General features: G+C 34.2%; 1 protein-coding gene across 7 annotated transcripts in view; it reads right to left on the bottom strand.

Annotated features, from left to right (window-relative positions):
- The window catches only part of CACNA2D1 (calcium voltage-gated channel auxiliary subunit alpha2delta 1), a 508596-nt gene that overhangs the window by 61110 nt on the left and 428478 nt on the right, over positions 1-19008 (bottom strand). For all 7 annotated transcript variants that reach the window (XM_058725264.1, XM_058725261.1, XM_058725258.1 and 4 more), the window contains 6 exons: positions 10414-10492; positions 9478-9527; positions 7978-8067; positions 3734-3811; positions 1625-1699; positions 1302-1376 (listed from right to left, as the gene is read on the bottom strand). In XM_058725264.1, coding sequence (XP_058581247.1) covers positions 1302-1376; positions 1625-1699; positions 3734-3811; positions 7978-8067; positions 9478-9527; positions 10414-10492 — 447 coding nt within the window. The remainder of the gene's footprint in view (positions 1-1301; positions 1377-1624; positions 1700-3733; positions 3812-7977; positions 8068-9477; positions 9528-10413; positions 10493-19008) is intronic.

The raw sequence follows: 19008 nt of genomic DNA, 5'->3' as shown, positions 1-19008 counted from the left end.
TTTTAAAAAAATCTTAAAAATATTTAAAAAGATACAAATTTTCAACTGTGACAAAATCAGAGAATATTAGGCTAATCATAAATAACTCTATTAAGAGGAACTTAACAGGACATATTTATAAAGGCCTGTGATAGACTAATGATAATGGGGAGAAATGTCTATACCATTTTTATAATAAAATAACCACTTTAAATATAGTGCAGAATGAGAGGCAGCTACATTTGATTAGCTAATATTTAGATCATGATGGAGTTTATATGGAAATAAATTCCCAAGCGAACTTTTAAAATCATCACATTTCTTACAACCACTTAGTACGTTTTTGCATTCAATATCAATGGTTCTTAATTATCATTGATTTGAAAAGTATTTAAATGACTCAACATTAAATGTATGTGTGTTTATGAATATACTTGTGTATGTCCAAAGATATCACTAACATTAACTATTTGTGACCGAGGGAAAGAAGATAGTATGACTAAATCTGGATGTATTTCCCTCTAGCATGGGTTAAAGTATCTTCAGTGTTATCTCCAAAGTTAAGCAACAACTTGAAGATGCTCATAACTTACAATTATGTAATATGATTTTGCCAGTTTTTATTTCCGGATAAATATATTTCATCCTACCTGTGAAGCACTAATGGAAAGCGAAAGAAGCTGGATAAGACATTTAGGAAAATATTTCATATCTTAGCATAGAGATTAGAACAACAAGTTCATCTATGTGATTTTGTCACTTTCTGATAACTCCCTGATTAATAAACACCTCCCAGTTCTGAAGCTCATCCCATGGAGTTGTACTTATTGAATTTCATTCTTATTTTTTTAAGCATGCTCAAAAGTACAAAGAAAAAAGCACTTTGGGAGATGAAAAAGAGAGATAATTACTAGAAAAAAGGGTGATGGAAAATATGATCTGTGCATAGAAGAACATTACTTTTATTTATCAGGTTCACACCCATCTGGGGCAATCTCCTCACTACCTTACAGCCTTAATCAAAATCCCAAGGGGATGTGTGAACTCAGGCATGGGGCAATAATGGCTGTCTTTGAGTTGTGAATATTGGTTAAATATTCCATAGGAATATGGGACAACTAAATTGGTAAGAGAAAATGAATAGTGCTTTCACACTTTCATATATTATAAACTGTGGTCTTGTCATGTATTAACATTACAGACCTAATGTTCCTTTATATTTAGTGCTATATAATGAATTTGAAGATGACAAATCTATTAAGAGCATTAGCCATTAATTTTACAGAATTGCATTAATCACTGTAAACAAATTATATACATACCTTTGGCTGAAGATTTGGATGTAATAAAACATAACCATTAGGATCAATTGCAAAATAATAGCCATTGGGGCAGAGCTGGAAAAAAAAAATCCCTGGGTCACAGTCAGAAATCACATTCTTTAAAGATAAAAAATTCTTAACACATTTTAAAGCATGAAGAAAGACAGCATAGTATCTTTATATTATTTTAAAGATCTTAACATTTAGTTCATTCAGTAAGTTAACTACATGATTTTTGAGGATTACTTAAATGTTTTATAGACAGCTAAATTAGTACAGAGCTCTAAAATAAAAAGATACCCAAAGAGTAAACTTCATCTTACTGTAAAACGTGGTGTTAGTCGCTTAATATCTTCCAAAGATACATCAACCCCCATCACACCAAGAATTAGCTGGTTCTATAATAAAAGATAGCAAAAAGGTAGTCTATTTTGGATTTTAAAAATGCACATATTTCTACACAATTATTATATATGTTCATCCTTTTGCTTGACAATAGTTATATTCCAATCTAGCTTAAACATTTTTAAGGGTGAAACAGCTTTTGATATCAATTTACAATGATTCCCACCTTTGTTTACCCAGGACTTTATCATTGTAAATGAAATCCTGATGACTGTGGCTAAAATAGAAAATGTAGGGTTTTTTTTTTGTTTTTTTTTTTAAGTAGACACAATGCTCAGCATGGAGCCCAACATGGGGCTCGAACTCACAACCCTTAAACCAAGACCTAAGCTGAAATAAAGAGTTGGACACTTAACCTACTGAGCCACCCAGGTGCCCCAGGAAATTTATTTGATGCCCCTTGTACTCATTATCTCTAATATTTAATTGCTACTGTACAGTCAGTTGTAGCTATATGTGTGTTTGAGAGATACCAAACATGGGCATCCAAGCTTTAATTGCAAGTCAACAAGGGCTATGTGGCAAACTGCTATCATAATCTTCTCAGGGACATTAAAGACGAAAATGGTGTTAAAATTTAGAATCAGGAATTTCAGTTTTAAATAGAATTATATAAACTAAAAAATAAATTAAGATGTTACAACGAAAATTATAAAATCCATTCAATAGTTACCATGAGAACACCATAAATTTTGTGTAGGTGCACAAACAGTGAGAAAGTTATATCAACTATATTCTTTTATCATGGACCAATTCTGGTCTCAGCAAACCCTCCAAATTAAAGCAATTCCTTAGTCCATCTGGATAGTTACAGAATTACTCCTTTATGGGTTAAATTATTTAGAACCCAGAGATCTTTAAGAATGACAATGGGTTCCTGGGGCCCCTGGGTGGCTCAGTCAGATAAGAATCCAACTCTTGATTTTGGCCCAGGTCATGATCTCACGTTCATGGGTTTGAGCCCCACATAGGGCTCAGTGCTGACCATGTGGAGCCTGCTTAGAATTCTCTCTCTCTGCCCTTCCCCTTCCCCCTCAAATAAAGAAACTTTAAAAAAAAAAAAAACAAAAAAAAAACTAACATTTTTGATGGCCACATTATAAAAGTAAAGAGTTCAACTGAAATTTATAATAACTGAACAAATAGTAAGTGCAACAGACTTCATTTTGCCATAAACTGGAAATAAATTCCCCTCCAGTCTGGAATGTCAAACAAAGCCTAAAATGAATATATAATGTTAAAAAAAAAAATTCTTAACTTGTCCCGCAATCTAAAAATCTTTCTGATGCAATTTAAGAAATAGGAATGCAACCCTACTTTAAAATCAAAAGTATTTTAAAAATGAGTGGAATCTAACAAGTAAAATTTTTCAGAATTTTTAAGTTGGTAGCATCTCATTGCATTGACAATATTTCCAGTACTGCAGAAATCAACATTTTTATGACACTCATGTAGTATTTTTCTTCAATCTTTAAAAAACAGAAAACAAAATAGAGCTCTTCATTTTTTAAAAATATTTTTTTGAGAGCTATTCATTTTATATCAGATGCTTAAGTTACATGATGATTTAAAAACAAAACAAAACAAAAACTACTGTCTGAATGGGAGCTGGAGGAGGAATGTTTCAATAAAAATACATACATACAGCAGAGACAAACATTACCATGGTTTTGTTCTTTGGATTTTTCTTTCTGAGCTCCATGGATATCTTAGATACATTTAAAAAATGTGCACACAATAGTATTGCCCATCTGTCATGTAATTACTCCCAGGGACTGAACTTGTGTTCTCATCAGTTCATAGTTAAACAGAGTTAAGTTGAATCCTGACTCTGGGGAATCAGAGAACTTGACCTGCATTTCCTTTTTCCCAGGTGGTTATCACATAGGCAGCTGTTGCCTCTTACTTCTGGTCTCACAAGACAGTTACATTCTATGTATTTCCTTATAGAAATATCTTATCCACACTGAGCTTTGACGTCACAGTTTATCATTTATTATTATTAACTTTATCAATTAACTTTTAACCTTTAAGTTTGTCTTATTTTCAACTTGGCCAGTTATGTTGAAGACCGGAAGAGTTCCAGTAATGACAAGTCCTAGTTCCTAAAAATAGATTCAGAAAGAAAAAGGCAAATTAGACTTACAATTTAAACTTTGTCATTCTGAATTAGTCTTTGGTATTTGACACTGCATTTCATGGTTACATTATAAAGAGACACAAATACCTAGTAAATGATTTTGAAAGCTTTTTCACAATGTTTGTCTTTAAAAAATCAATTAAAACATCTGAGAAATAATGAGAGTCTATTAGGCAGCTATTGAAGCCCACAACCTCTACAATAATAGTCTGAGAGAGCACTGCAAATAACTTAAAATTATAAAAACTCAAATTACACTAAATATTTCAGTAACCCTGCCCCTCCACTCTTTTGTTCACAGGGATTCCATGAACAGAGTGATATTAAAATATTGTTATATAATTTGTTCGCCTTCCGTTGTGTAGTTTCACTCTTAATTTTTTCATGCCCTGAGCCAAAGGCTTCGTGTTAAATCATAAATGTATAGCAGAATAAAGAGAAGAAACGAGTTATCGATATCACATTTGCAATCGTCTGGTAAATACTATGCTGTTCTAAACAAGCAATAATGCTTCTAAACACCCTCTAAGACAAATAGTATTTTTTGACAAAGTCAAATAATGTAGCTAACTGTAAGCATCGAATGCAATAGTCTGGTCATGAAGCAGTTTAGTCTAACAAAAGTAATGACCTAGTGTCATCCAGCATGTTGATCATTTCATATATTAAATGAATCCATGGAGATTCGTTGAAATAAGGCGATTTTCAAGTCAGAGGGTTTTTTTGTTTTTGTTTTTTTTTATTACTGCTATCTGCAGCCATTTTATATATATATATATGTGTGTGTGTGTATATATATATATACATATATATATACACACACACACATATATATGTATATATATGTATATGTATATATGCATATATGTATATGTATATATATTTATTTACATTACCATATATATATTATATATTTATTTACCATTATTTCATGTCAAAACTACATTTTCAAAAAAATCACACTTTAAAATAATTTAAAAATTATTATTAAAAATTTCAAATTTGCTGAGAAAATATTAGTAATCATGTGAATAATGACCCCAAATCCAAATCTCATGACCCTTGTTCTAATTCCAGAAACATCCTGGCTTCACAGAGAAATAGTTTATAATTGTGCATGTGAGAAACCCCAAAACAATGGGAACTGAATTTAAAGAGGAAGAACAAACAGAGAGAGAGGCTTTCACCAGAACAAGATACCAAACTGTTTGGGACAAATACAATTAAGGAATCAACCACACATAACTGGTGCATGATGATATACATGCGGGCTCTCTGTTCAGTTTTAAGCACGAATATTCAACAATGGAAACATCCTTCAAAATGCAAATTCATATTCACAATGAAAACTTTCTACCTCAATAAAATCAGATTAGAGATAACTCATAAAACTGGACTCCAAAACACAATTCAGTAAATATTCCTTTTGGAGAGATTTCTATTCGTTATAATGCATAGTTTTAAAAAAGCTAGCATGATACACGATAAAGTGTATATGAGGCAATCATTTTCTGCACATCACTTTGCATTTCTACAGATCATGGTAATGTGCTTCTAAATATGGTAACATGTGCCCTAAAATCAGACACTAGACTTCTAACATAGGAGATGAAATCATCAATGAACTCATTGGTACCCAATTTCCATTTCCTTCTTCATTGATTAAGCAGACAAAAAATTTGTACAAATTCCTAGGGAACAATTTAGAGAAATAAGACAAGATTTCTGCCCTCCTGGAATTTATCTGGTATTTTTATATTTTCTTGATTCCAACTCTTTTCATCTCTTTTTTTTATCCAAAGAATCTCACTTTATCTCCCAAATAAAATGAACCCTCCACAATATTGTTCCAGTCTGCTCCTGTTCTTAACTCCCATTAGCTCTAAAAGTGAGTGAGGTACCATTTTCCAACATACCCAGCCCTTGCCTAACTCATACTATACCCTCTTTGTGTGGTTTCACTAGTTCCCACCAATTGTAGAAACTTTACCTTGATTCATATGTTCAGCTAAACTGTCACCATCTTTTAAACTCACCCTACACCACCCCCAAATATATGGCTTCTTTCTTCTGAATTTCCAGAGTTCTTTTCATTTTTTTTCATTATATTTTGTCTTGGAACGTGTTTACATTTTTTTTCTTAATGTAACCAAGATATACTGACCAGCATATATTGCGAATCTGCCACATGCAGCGATTACAGACAAGTAATTAGAAATACAAGACCATCACTTTTCATTCTCAAATTGGTAAAAGAATGCTCTACGTGTCTCCTGACTAGCCAATTCATGTGCCTCTTTTTTTTTTTTTTCTTGCTTTACATTTAGTTTCAGCTTATAGAACAGCATGTTTAGAACCAGAATCTCTTCCTAATGTCATCTGTGCTATCAGTGAGAACCTTACCAACAATGTAGACGTGCTGGTTAATGAACTTCTGGTCATAGGAAATCCTACAGGGCATAATTATTGACTCCTCCTATCATACTCTGTCCTGTGATGGATTCGGAAAAATGAAACATTTTGGCCATAGCTTTAGATGACCATGTGACCTTAAATAAATATGTGATGTCAAGAAGGAACACTGGATAGTAATTTTAGCTAGGATTTGAGGTAAGCAAGCTTCACTTTATCTTTCTTAGCATGCAAAGCTGCTGTTAATAGTGCCTATTTTTCTTCCAACTTCCTGTATATGTTTATTTTACAAGAACCAAATGATAAGTAATTGTAAATGGACTGCGTGTTGACCTTTGGGGTCACGATTGCATTCAGGGAAGTAGTATCAGCATATAATTGTACTCCAAGGAGGAAAAAGGGTTAGTAAATCAGCATTTACTTTTCAGGGCTTAGGATTTTGGTTCTCTGTGGTATGTTACACATTAGTCAAATCATTAATAAAGTCTTCTCATCAAGATTAAGCATATGTATATATCTTAAGCATGATATTTACTATTTGCAACTTTAATACAAGGAAAGTTGGAGTTACATTAGACAAGTTTTCTCAGTTTCAGCTCTAATGATCTTTTGAATAATTCTTTGTTGTATGTTGTATGCATGTGCATGGGGTGAGGGGACTGTCCTGTGTGGCGTATGACATTTAGGAGCCTCCCTGGCCTCTACCCATGACATGTCAGCAGCAACCCCCGCCCATCCCAGTCACGACAACAGAAAATATCCATAGATATATCCAAATGACCTGTGAGTGGCAAAAACTCCAGTTCAGAACCACTGCTTTGAAATATGATAGGATACTTAGATTAAAATTTGAGTTTCACAATGGACAACTTAACATGTTTTTGTTACATCACACCACATGTGATCATTTTAATGGCTTAGTTCCATAAAAATCTGGGGTTGAATCTCAAACAAGAGATGATATATAAAGAGGCTAATAGGTTTGTGATGATTTCAGAGTAGGATCACATTATCTGCCTATTTAATTGCATGTACTTCTGAGCTTTGTTGGGTCTGGCTTGAGTTGTGGAGGCAATACATGCTTCTGCCAACTGAAGTCTATTATTAAAATATTTCTTTTTTTTTTTTTTAATTTTTTTCAACATTTTTTATTTATTTTTGGGACAGAGAGAGACAGAGCATGAACGGGGGAGGGGCAGAGAGAGAGGGAGACACAGAATCGGAAACAGGCTCCAGGCTCCGAGCCATCAGCCCAGAGCCTGACGCGGGGCTCGAACTCACGGACCGCGAGATCGTGACCTGGCTGAAGTCGGACGCTTAACCGACTGCGCCACCCAGGCGCCCCTATTATTAAAATATTTCAAAATTTTTGCTTAAAGTTTGCAGTAGCAGGGACTCATTCACTTGACTTTAGGGTTTTTTTTTTTTTACATAAAAATTCAGAAAGTTATTGAAATGCCTGTAAATTTAAGATTTGAGTTGTGAAATTCCACACTCTCAACAGATCACCTAAAAAATAAAGTTAACACTTTACATGTATGGTTAGACAAGATGAGGTTTTTATGTATATTATCTAAATTCTAGCAAAGAAGGGTGTGATAGAAGGACTTTCAGAAAGGACTTAATGAATTGGAAAAGATAAATGTCACCTAGAAAGATGCAGAAACGAGCTGTGTGCTTTTGTTAGGACACTCTTTGGTTGAAAAGCCAATCTCTTACCAGTGCATCTAGATACACATTTGTCCACTGGACTTGCTTTGCTTTGTCCCCTGCTAAAACCATTGGTCTTCCCAGAACATCCAAGTACTCCTATATTTTAAAGAAAAAAAAAAAAAAAAAGCTTAGGGGGTTGAAAAAAAGAAATGCCGTAGTAAAAACAAAAACAAAAACTCCACAGAAGAAAATTATCTAGAGTTAAAAATGAATATGGAATCAAAGTTATTAAGGGAGTAAGTGTATAATCATTTAATTGCTATTTTGGGTATACCATAAATGGTACGTCTACATACTTTGAATCAACAGTACTTAACTCATATTATTTATACAGTAGATCTACCCCCGTTTTTTTTTAATACCAAAACATTCTTTTTCTGAGGTACAGCCAATGATAGGTGAAATACGTTCCTTGTGAATTGTTTTCTGTTAATCTAAACTATTTAAGGCTCTGTGATTTACTGGATGGAAGTGCACAAATTTGAAATCATAAAGCAGCCACATACTTGCTTTCATATCACAGACTGTTTGGCTGAAATTCAAAACTACATTTAAACATATCAAAAAATAAATGCAACACTGTGCCAAATAAGACATCAGACTCTAGTGCAGCTGCTGTTTCATTTCAACATAAAACACAGTCAGTATTCAGTTCCACAAATGCCATGTTATTTGTGCTACATCTTGCCTTAGTCTATTTTGTGGATCTTCAGTTATGTTTAAAATTGAGTAATGGTTTTAAATTGTAACTTACGAATGCTTGAAAATAATATATATTTATATTAACTTAGTTGCTTCAATCTAGGAAGTTATTTAACAGGCATATTTTCAGTTGAATGGTTGTAGAAAAATTCTCTCCTCGTTGTAATTTTACTATGTTTGAGAGAGCCAGCAGGCTCCATGCTGTGTGTGCAGCCTGATGTAGGGCTCGATCTCACAACCACGAGACTATGAAACGAGGCAAAAGCCCAGAGTCAGGCACTAAACCAAATGAACCACCCAGGCACCTTGTAGGTTTATTTTACATAGGTAGATACATCTGCAGGGGTTATTTAGGAAGTATTTAAATTCTGATTAGAATCTTGTATAATTTGTTCAGATTAATTATTGCTTCATTTTCTTTGTGGTACCTGCAACTGGAAGAAACTCACTTAAATGATCTGAAATGGGACCAAGTTCAAATTAAATGAAATGAGATTGCTAGTAAATTTTCATTTTACTTATTTTCTGTGATGTTTTTAACATCTGAAAAGAACACATGTAGTTTTTCACCTGAGTTTTGAATATTTGAAAACACTGGGAACCTTGATGTAATAATAATCAATATACATCACCATGATACTCATCATTTTATTACAAATATTATGGATCATTTTTTCATTTTCACCTGTTTTCTCCAATTGAACATATTTAAAACAGAAAAGAAACATCTTATTCTTTGAGAGAATAATTTCAACAAGTTTTAAATACCTTGTATTTAAAACTTGTAATAACTTGTAATCATACCTGAGTATTGATTCTTATAGCTCCAATGGAAGGAATTTCATAGTAATAACCTGAAACATATACATATTTTTATATAGAGAGAGAACATCACAATAAATGACCACAAAATTTTTTTCTGGCTTCAGAGGAGAAAAGGCCATGTTTTTTTCACTTTGAATTCAACAAATACTAATATATCAATATCATAGATGAATGTGGAAAATGTTTGCTTAACGCATATCCCTAACAAATGTACAGACTTTGTGACAAACTTCGCTACATAACTTAAAGTGCATCAAATAACTGTGATTTTTCTATAAAACAGTAGGGAACCTGGCATCATTTAAAATATTTGTATTATTGGAGAAATTATTAAAGATACATGATAATGGTATCTGACAATTATTGTATTCATATAGAATATTTGCCTACGCAGGACTTTCCTAATAAACTGAGGTTCTTTTTATTGTTATATGATCAGTTTGTCAAATAACATCTTGTTTTGTTTTGTTTTCTGTGTATATGGGAAATATGGACTCACTACACAAAATCTGAATTACCTAGGAATGTGTAAGAAGACTTAAAAAAAAAACTTAACCACTTAGAAAAAATGTACAAACATGTCACACTTTCTCATATGTAAGTTTTATATAATTCATATATTCTTTCATTCTTATTTGATAAGTATTTACTTGATAAGTAGCATTAAGTATCTATAAATGAAACACTGAATGATATTAATATACCATATCATATACCATATGATCAAATGTCTGAATTTTTATACACTGTCACATAATGTCAATGTTCTCTACAGAAAATTTGTTCAACATCTTAGGCTTGGTCTCTCTTCTGATAAACATTAGCTACAACTTTATATTAAATGATAAGATGTAGAACTAGCATCTATCAATTGTTTTTTAGTAGTAAATGTGGTGGAGAAAAGAAATCTGTTACCTTTATTTTCACAGGCCATCCACTGAATAGGTCCTCTATCATAATTATGTTGGCCAACTGAAAATGTGAATACACGTACCTGGTGAAGTGAAAAAGAGGGATCTGTTAGGCTGCATAAAATGGAACCAAATGGCAACACAAAACAGCTCAACCAAAAAATAAAAGTATGCTTTTCAGGTAATTAATGGGATAATTAATGGGACAAGAAAAATGAAGGCCAGTAAATCTTTCAGGAAGTCACCAGACAGAAACCACATAACCTATACTCAACACAGACTTTAGTTACTAAATTTGAGACGGCACTTGGGTGCCCCTCACCATGTCCCAATCCTATGTCAGAATCATGACTAAGGTTTCATTAGCAGAAATGGGATCTTTTGGGCCCAACCAGCTACACCTGTCTCACCTGGTTAAAACATATCCACATACCTAGCCACTGCAAAAAATAATAAGTAAAAATAGTAATTCCCATTTCATAAATATGTGGGGTTCAAAAAAATTTTTTTAATGTTTGCTTATTTTTGAGAGAGACAGACAGAGCGTGAGCGGGGGAGGGGCAGAGAGAGAGGGAGACACCGAATCTGAAGCAGGCTCTAGGCTCTGAGCTGTCAGCACAGAGCCCGACACGGGGCTCAAACTCATGGACTGTGAGATCATGACCTGAGCCGAAGTCGCCTGCCCGACTGAGCCACCCAGGTGCCCCTCCTAAGTATGTGTTTAAAACAACATACAGAGAAAGGAGGTCATTATAATTTTAGTTGCTTAAGGCAATCATAGTTAGTGATAGTTTCAACTACCTCTACACCATGAAAATATTTAGTACATACATATAGGATTGTGAAGTTGGTTATATTTTTTTTTTTTTAATTTTTTTTTTCAACATTTTTAATTTATTTTGGGACAGAGAGAGACAGAGCATGAACGGGGGAGGGGCAGAGAGAGAGGGAGACACAGAATCGGAAACAGGCTCCAGGCTCCGAGCCATCAGCCCAGAGCCTGACGCGGGGCTCGAACTCACGGACCGTGAGATCGTGACCTGGTTGAGTCGGACGCTTAACCGACTGCGCCACCCAGGCGCCCCGTGAAGTTGGTTATATTACTAACTTTCTACAAAGATGACTAGCATCTATAAATAAGTATGTTAAGCTTCCAGGATTTTTAAAGAGAATCAAAATATTGGCTGTTTCTAATGTGATGCAATACATGTAAATATTTTAAAACTATTCAATTCAACTGAGGTAGATTTTAAATTATAGGAATTTAAATGTTTACTGGAGGCCATTATACTTAATTATAAAATACTCTAATTTTATAATAATCTAGGATAAATTCAATGTCACAAATACTTAATAAAATGCCTATTTAGCATATATTGATTTTTACCAACTTAGTCATCTAAGAAAACCAGTATTTTAAGGTAAACATTTTAGCCTTTTCTAAAGATAAACATGCAGAAAATCACTTTTCCATGAATTCATGTTCTGGTTTGAACTATGTTAACAACTTTTCTCTAATTCATGCCGATTGACTGTTTGAACTGACATTTTCTAATTGCTTTGCCTGTTTCATCTTTGCACATGACTGCAGAGCACAAATCTCAAAAGAGACTTCACATCTGTTTTCTGTTCCTCCACTGGTCGTGGCCACACAGAGATCACTTCATAACAATCCCGCCCCAAAATGTACATGGGAGATGTTGCTGTTTCACTTGTAAAGTTTTATGTGAGCCACCCTTAAGCTGCACAGGTTTGCCTCAGCTAGTTATGTGAGAAGCCATTTGGTGGACACATCTGAATTTTAATCATCTCAAATTCTAAGGGCAAGTGACACATTCTAGGTTGACAGAAGTCGGTGACACCTATTTACCTCCACTCCCTCAATTCCTCAAAATGTCACTTCATTTTCTTAAATTTTTCATATATAGTTCATATTTCAATAGAGTGTCACTTCTTATGTAGCTGAACTTACTCCTAAATGGAAATATTTTTGTAAACAGGTATGCCACCCGACTGATAATTCAATTTAACTGCTGTACCTTAAACAATTGTCACATGAATTTAGGGAAAAAACCCAGATGCTCCAGAAGGCACTTGGGAGATCTCCTTCATAACGAACACTTGAAAGCATGTCTCACATTTTCAATTTAAAGCACTGCTTTGTCTTGGTGTCTCTCTTACCACAACAGTGTTCTGGCAAAATATTTTCCACAAAGTATTTTCAGATAAAAAAAAAATAAGGCTACATGAATTATTATATTTATATCCCTGGAAGGTAAGCATTTCTACTAACATAGGGGTTATACTTAGACACACAGCACATAATTCTGACTGATGCTAATTCATCAAACAGTCCAAATAAACACGACTCAGCCAAAAAAACCTACCAGTAAAAAACAAAACAAAAACTTCCCCCAAACAACAAAATACTTGTTGCTTTGTTTTACTCCCAAACTTTTGCCTAAGCCCCAGGTTTGCACATAGATCTGAGAAGTCATCCAAATTAAGAAATTCAGAATTGGAGCTGGGTGTAGAGGTGTAAAATTTTAAAGCACACTAAACATTTTGTGTGTGTGTGTGTGTGTGCATGCGTGCTTCTTTTGTGTTCATTTTCCACATATATCCTCAGCCATTTGACTGAAAGTGGCATTAACGGACTGATTTATTCCCATATTACAGATTTATAATCTGTACCCCTTTCCTTAATTTTTATTTGCCTTACTGTAGACTTTGTTAAAGACACCATTGTTCTGAAATTTTCCTCCCAATGGTCACTAAAATCTTAAGAACTACAAATTCAACCTTTTTTTTGTAATTTCTGCAACTGCCTTACCATTACTATATTTCCAAAATCTTTCTAAAATACCTAAGATGCTTATTTTTCTCTTGGTAGATACACACATTGTGCACACACACACATGCACTGTATATATTTTAATCATTTTATAGAATGCTTAGAATTTTCTAATTTCATAAATATACACCTAATTGAGAAAAAATTCAATATAAAGCACCCTAGCTTTTAAACACTTTATATAACAGTGAAAAAAAACCAACATAAAAACTGTTTCAATCCCAACTGCCACACTCCTGTTGCATTTGTTTTGCTTTACACATTTTGCCAAGTTATGTGAAAAGAATTTTAACTTCACTGATTTCATACACACGTGCAGTGTACATGTTATAGTGCATGTTCACAATAAACTCGTGAAATTTAAAAGACTATGTTTGCACCATAACTTTCCACTTAGAATTTTAAATGGTTTCATTCTTCCTACTCTATGCTATATTACTGCCACCCTGTGGAACAGTGAATAAAGTAACTCTAAAATTCCTAATGCTAAATCCACAGAGATGACGGCTGTCCCTTTATTCCTCTGACATTTTCCACTTCTTCAAAGGTATTGTTCTTGTTTAGTTATAAATTTGGGGAAATAGAACAAGAGTAGTTTCTTGAAATATGCCCAACGTAAGAATTAAATCACATTCTCAAATATCTCTATTGTTAGGGTTTTTAATTAGTATATTTGCATGGTCCTATTTAAAAACAAGTAAATGACATATAAAATCACTCAAAATACTTAATGAGTAGTCACACAAGCTAACTATTTCATCTAAAGTCTCAAGCAAGTTACTTACTTTAAACCATGCCTACCAAGGCAAAGTCAACTTTGGTGGAGAAAAAATTTCTTTACTCATGCCTAGTGGTACATTTGTAATCACACTATGAGATTCGTGTAACAAATGCATACTGGAAACTTTCTAAGCGAAATAGTGCTAGACAATGTGTTAAATGTTCCCTCACTAATCTGGATGATTTTAGTTAAGCTCAAGTTTCAAAATGTTTGTTTCTTTGAGAGTCATATATGACTCAGTCATAAATGGGCTTAAAATTATTTTTCATAATCCTGGAGATCAGAGAAGTAACATGGGAAGATAGTATTGGATAAATACTTGACTGGGCTGGAACAGTACTGTATATATCGTACCTGTTAAAGTGCCATATATATAAATGAAAATAAATATTAAATGACCAAAAAAATGAAGAGCTGCTCGAGTGGTTTCAACTTCTTACCATATGGATCGAAGACAGGCTTTGGTGTTATTCAAATTAAATCTGTTTGTTATAACACGGAGCCTAAACTAGGCTAATAGTCAGCTAGCATACTGAAAATGTGGACAGTTTCATTACACTTATATCATGTTAAATCCCTAATTTTTTTATTTTAATCTTTTTAAGTTATGCAGACTTGTTCAGTGAATGTCAGCAAACTTTTTGAGGCAAAATAAAGTATACTTAATACACGTACCTTTTATGTACTCTATTATTCTTAGGGAATGAAAACTTTCTCCTCAGTTTTGTCTCATGATTAGTTACATAAGCACATTCAAAAACGTCAGGTATATAATTTTGCCTTCAGTTCCTTTAAAAACCAATTTTTCTCTTAACAGATTACTGTAATTCCAACAGTCTAATGTTGAATGTCAAGCCTGGCCCAGTTGACCAGAGAAAACTTTTAATTAACAACAAATTTGGAATATATTTAAAATATATTATTTTAATATTATTAAGTTTGATATTATTTTAAAAAATAAAATATATTATTAATTTGTTTCTTATAATACACCACTGTTTTATAACTTTATCCTACAATTTTGAACTTCTGCTAATCTGTTTTGTTTTGTTTTGTTTTGTTTTGTTTGTTGAAGACTAAAATACTTGTCTTCAATTAAGATTTTTCCAAAGCCACAGGGTCAACCTATTTTAAAAAGCCATAGGAATTTCTTGTTTCCCAGCAGAACCCAGTTACTGGAAACTGTCACCTCAACAATTATCAGTTACCCAGAGTTCAAGTTTAATTTACAATAGGCAAATCTCCAAGGAATAATGGAAATGAGACTATGAAGAAAAGAGGCCAATAAAACTAAAATAAAAACTTCAGCTATCGAAACATGTTAGAAAAATGATGTCAGAAATGGGTTTTATTAATTTAATGTGTGTACTAAAGTTTTTGGCATTAAGCCTATAAAAACACTAGATTGGACTGAATATTTTAGGAGAAATTTCTACAGCGGTTTCCATAATTCACAAGTGTACCAGAATCTGGAGCCTTCGAATAACCCACATCCCTAGTTTTATAGCATTATGAAATAAATAAAAGTGTCCAAATTCACCTTTCACACTTAATTTATTTTATAAAGCCCAACGATCTGAAAGCTACTTGCAGCCTGCAGAGTTTTGATGGCTTAGTTTAATCCATCTTAACCTCTTAACGCTGTGAAAAGCATGTCCCTTAGTGGTCAAGTCCGACTACACAGAAGGCTCTTGGGTGGGCAAATGATGATTGGCACAGCCACAAGGCGGCCCGGGAAAAAGAGACAGATGACCAACTACGTGCAGTCTGCGAGACGTTATGAAATTTGGATTACAGATCATTTAAATTCTTAACTCTGCCACTTAGTGGCTGTATGACTTTCAACAAGTTATTTAACTTCTCACATTTTGGTTTTCGGATTTCCAAAATAGGGATGATGGTAATGGCAATAAAAATATTTTTATCCTATGATTATTCCCATTGTAAATGAAAGGATACATATAAAGCTCTTATGGTACATGGAAAATTATAAGATCAATCAATATGAACTATGGTAACGAAGAGGATGATGATGATGAAGAGAATTACAACTTCTAGAGTCAAATTATCAGTATTTCATGGGCAACGTTTTCCATCAGTAACACAACAGCATTCCATGCCTCAAAAAGAATTCAAAATCATTCAAAATGACACCTTTCTAGAGGAGCAACTTTGGCTTGCTTTATTACATTTAGCGATAAATTAAAGACAAGACGCCAATATTGTCTAAATGCCACTGTGTCCATATGAGATATGTGTATAGGAAAGTTCCAGTCATCTGACAAAGGCAAGAATTTAGTCAAGGACTGTTGAATTTGTGCAAGCAAATAACATCAAACCACTTTAAAGAGGAAAACAAAATGCATTTGTCATATAGGTTTTGCAGTCGTGATCTTTTTTTTTAATTTTTTTAATGTTTATTTTATTTATTTTTGAGAGACAGAGAGAGACAGCGTGAGCAGGAGAGGGCAGAGAGAGAGACAGGGAGGCCCAGAATATGAAGCAGGCTCCAGGCTCCGAGCTGTCAGCACAGAGCCTGACGTGAGGCTTGAACCCACGAGCCGTGACATCATGACCTGAGCCGAAGTCGGCCGCTCAAAGAACCAAGCGGATTTATCTCTCCCATGTCCTCCATGTTGCATGCATAATGACATAGATACACGCCTTGGGATTATGTTGGTACTTAAAAATTATTAACAACGATTACAATGAATCACCCTCACGTTATCAGGTAATAAGGAAGCGATTTCTAGTTCTCCTACCCTGTGCATACATTTATAGTTCATGATAAAGGAAGAATAAGTGATGGGTACACTGCATTTCCAAGCAATCTGTAGCTTGGCCAAGACTATCATCAGCTGGGAGGTCGGAAAATAAGTGATAGACTGATTTAGTTCAGACATGCTTGGGTAAGGCCAAATACTTCATTGACACTGATAATGAGAACACTCATGAAAAACTGTGTGTCAGACTTATTAGAGTGTATGGAAAGATGCCATCAATACAATCATATTTTATGTAAACTTAAACCTCCCTACTTATAAGATGATACACGCAAGAGTGGAACATTAATTCTGCTCCATATTTGAATTACATGGAAGTAAATATTGATGAGATGATTATCTTTAATTTTTTTTAATCTTTAAGTTTATTTTACTTATCTTTGAGAGAGGGGGAGAGAGAGCGCATGAGCAAGGAAGGGGCAGAGAGAGAGGGGAAGAGAGAGAATCCCAAGCAGTCTCTGCACTAATAGTGCGGAGCCAGATGGCAGGCTGGGTCCCACTAACTGTGAGAACATTACGTGAGCCAAAATCAGGAGTCGGCCTCTTAACTGACTGAGCCACCTAGGTGCCCCTAAATGATTATCTTTTAAAAGAAGAACAAAGTTATTGCATTGTTCTTACATTTTTTTTATTTTTGTATAGTTTACCTTAGGAGCAGATTGTGTATTTACAGGTATGTCTGCCATATCAGTAAACATTTAGCAACTACTATGCATCAAGCACTGTGCTACCCTCAAAGGATTCAAAAGTACTTTTACAAATCGACAAAACCCCTAATTCATAGAGCTTCAAGCTCACCTCATAATGTGATGTTAAGATGATTTATTGTAATTGTCATCAATAAAGGTAAAATACCAACATAATCCCAAGGCATGTATCTATGTTATGCATCCACATGTAAGATGTGACAGGAGTATCTGTTCGGTTCTTTAAGATAATATATATAAAACCTACAGGACTATTGCATTTTGCTTTTCTTTCTTTTTTTTTTTTTAATTTTATTTGAGAGAGAGAGAGAGACAGACAGACAGACACAGTGGAGGGAGGGACAGAGGGCACAGAGAGAGAATCTCAATCTGAGAAAGAGAATCTGAGAGAGAATCTGCCCAGTGAAGAGCCTGATAAGGGGCTCAATCCCACAAGCCTTGGATTATGACTTGAGCCAAAACTAAGAATCAGACGCTCAACAGACTGAGTCACCTGGGCCACCCCTGTTTTTCTTTTTGAAGTTGTTCTGTGTTATTTTTTAGAACAAGTTCCTTCATAGAGGGAAGTTCAAAATAAGAGAGCAGATAAATAATTAATCAAAAATGGTAACCTGAGAGAATGAAAACAGAGGAAAGATGATGCTGAACACAGAATGATAAAGGGGTATGTGGGAAAGGGAGTGCTCTATGCTCTAGGAAGACTGAGCAGATATCTATGGTAACTGGAATGCTTAATCTGAGAAGAAAGCAGCTTCAGAAAAAGCAGAAGGGCGTGCCTCTTTAGGTCCATGGATTTAACACAAACAAAAGGCCATCCTGATTCTCGGCGATACAATTCTATCCAGAGATTAATTCAAGTGTATTTTCTTTACATTTTCTGGATGTCTTCTTATATACTGTGTGCTTCATGTAATACTCAACTTCCATTTTTCACTAGATTTTAGATAGTAAGGATTCTGTAAAATGTTTGGTAGTAGTATTACTCACACCTGAAGAGAATGTGTCTGATAATATTTTCCTTAGTTCAGGGAATAAAGTATCAACATTAATTTTATACTAAGAGAAACAAGTGTAAATAAATCTGTCAGAGAGGAAGACAGAAAGACATACACACACACACACACACACACACACACACACACACACACACACACACACACAACATGACTTTGACATGGATAATCTCTCTGCTGAGAGGCCAATGTTACTGGTAATTCCTGTTATCAACTCTACAGTAACTCCAGCATAAATAACACATTTGGTTTTTTTTGAACAAAGGCATATTTTCTATTCTAAAGTTGAAAAGCTCTTAGTAACTGCTGCAAGTGGCAAAATGTCTGAAATGAAGCTTTTTAGAAGCAGTGCATTTGTTACCCGGTATTATAATGTTTTACAAATCTGAGCGCCGCATATATTTAAACACTGCTTCCAAAGGCTTCATTCTTGCCCGATGGAGAAGCCAGGCAAAGACAGT

This window comes from Neofelis nebulosa, chromosome 4 (genome assembly GCF_028018385.1).
Source record: "Neofelis nebulosa isolate mNeoNeb1 chromosome 4, mNeoNeb1.pri, whole genome shotgun sequence".
Classification (NCBI taxonomy): Eukaryota; Metazoa; Chordata; class Mammalia; order Carnivora; family Felidae; genus Neofelis; species Neofelis nebulosa.
Note: the sequence above shows the minus strand (reverse complement) of the source record. Positions and strands in the feature narration are given on the sequence as shown.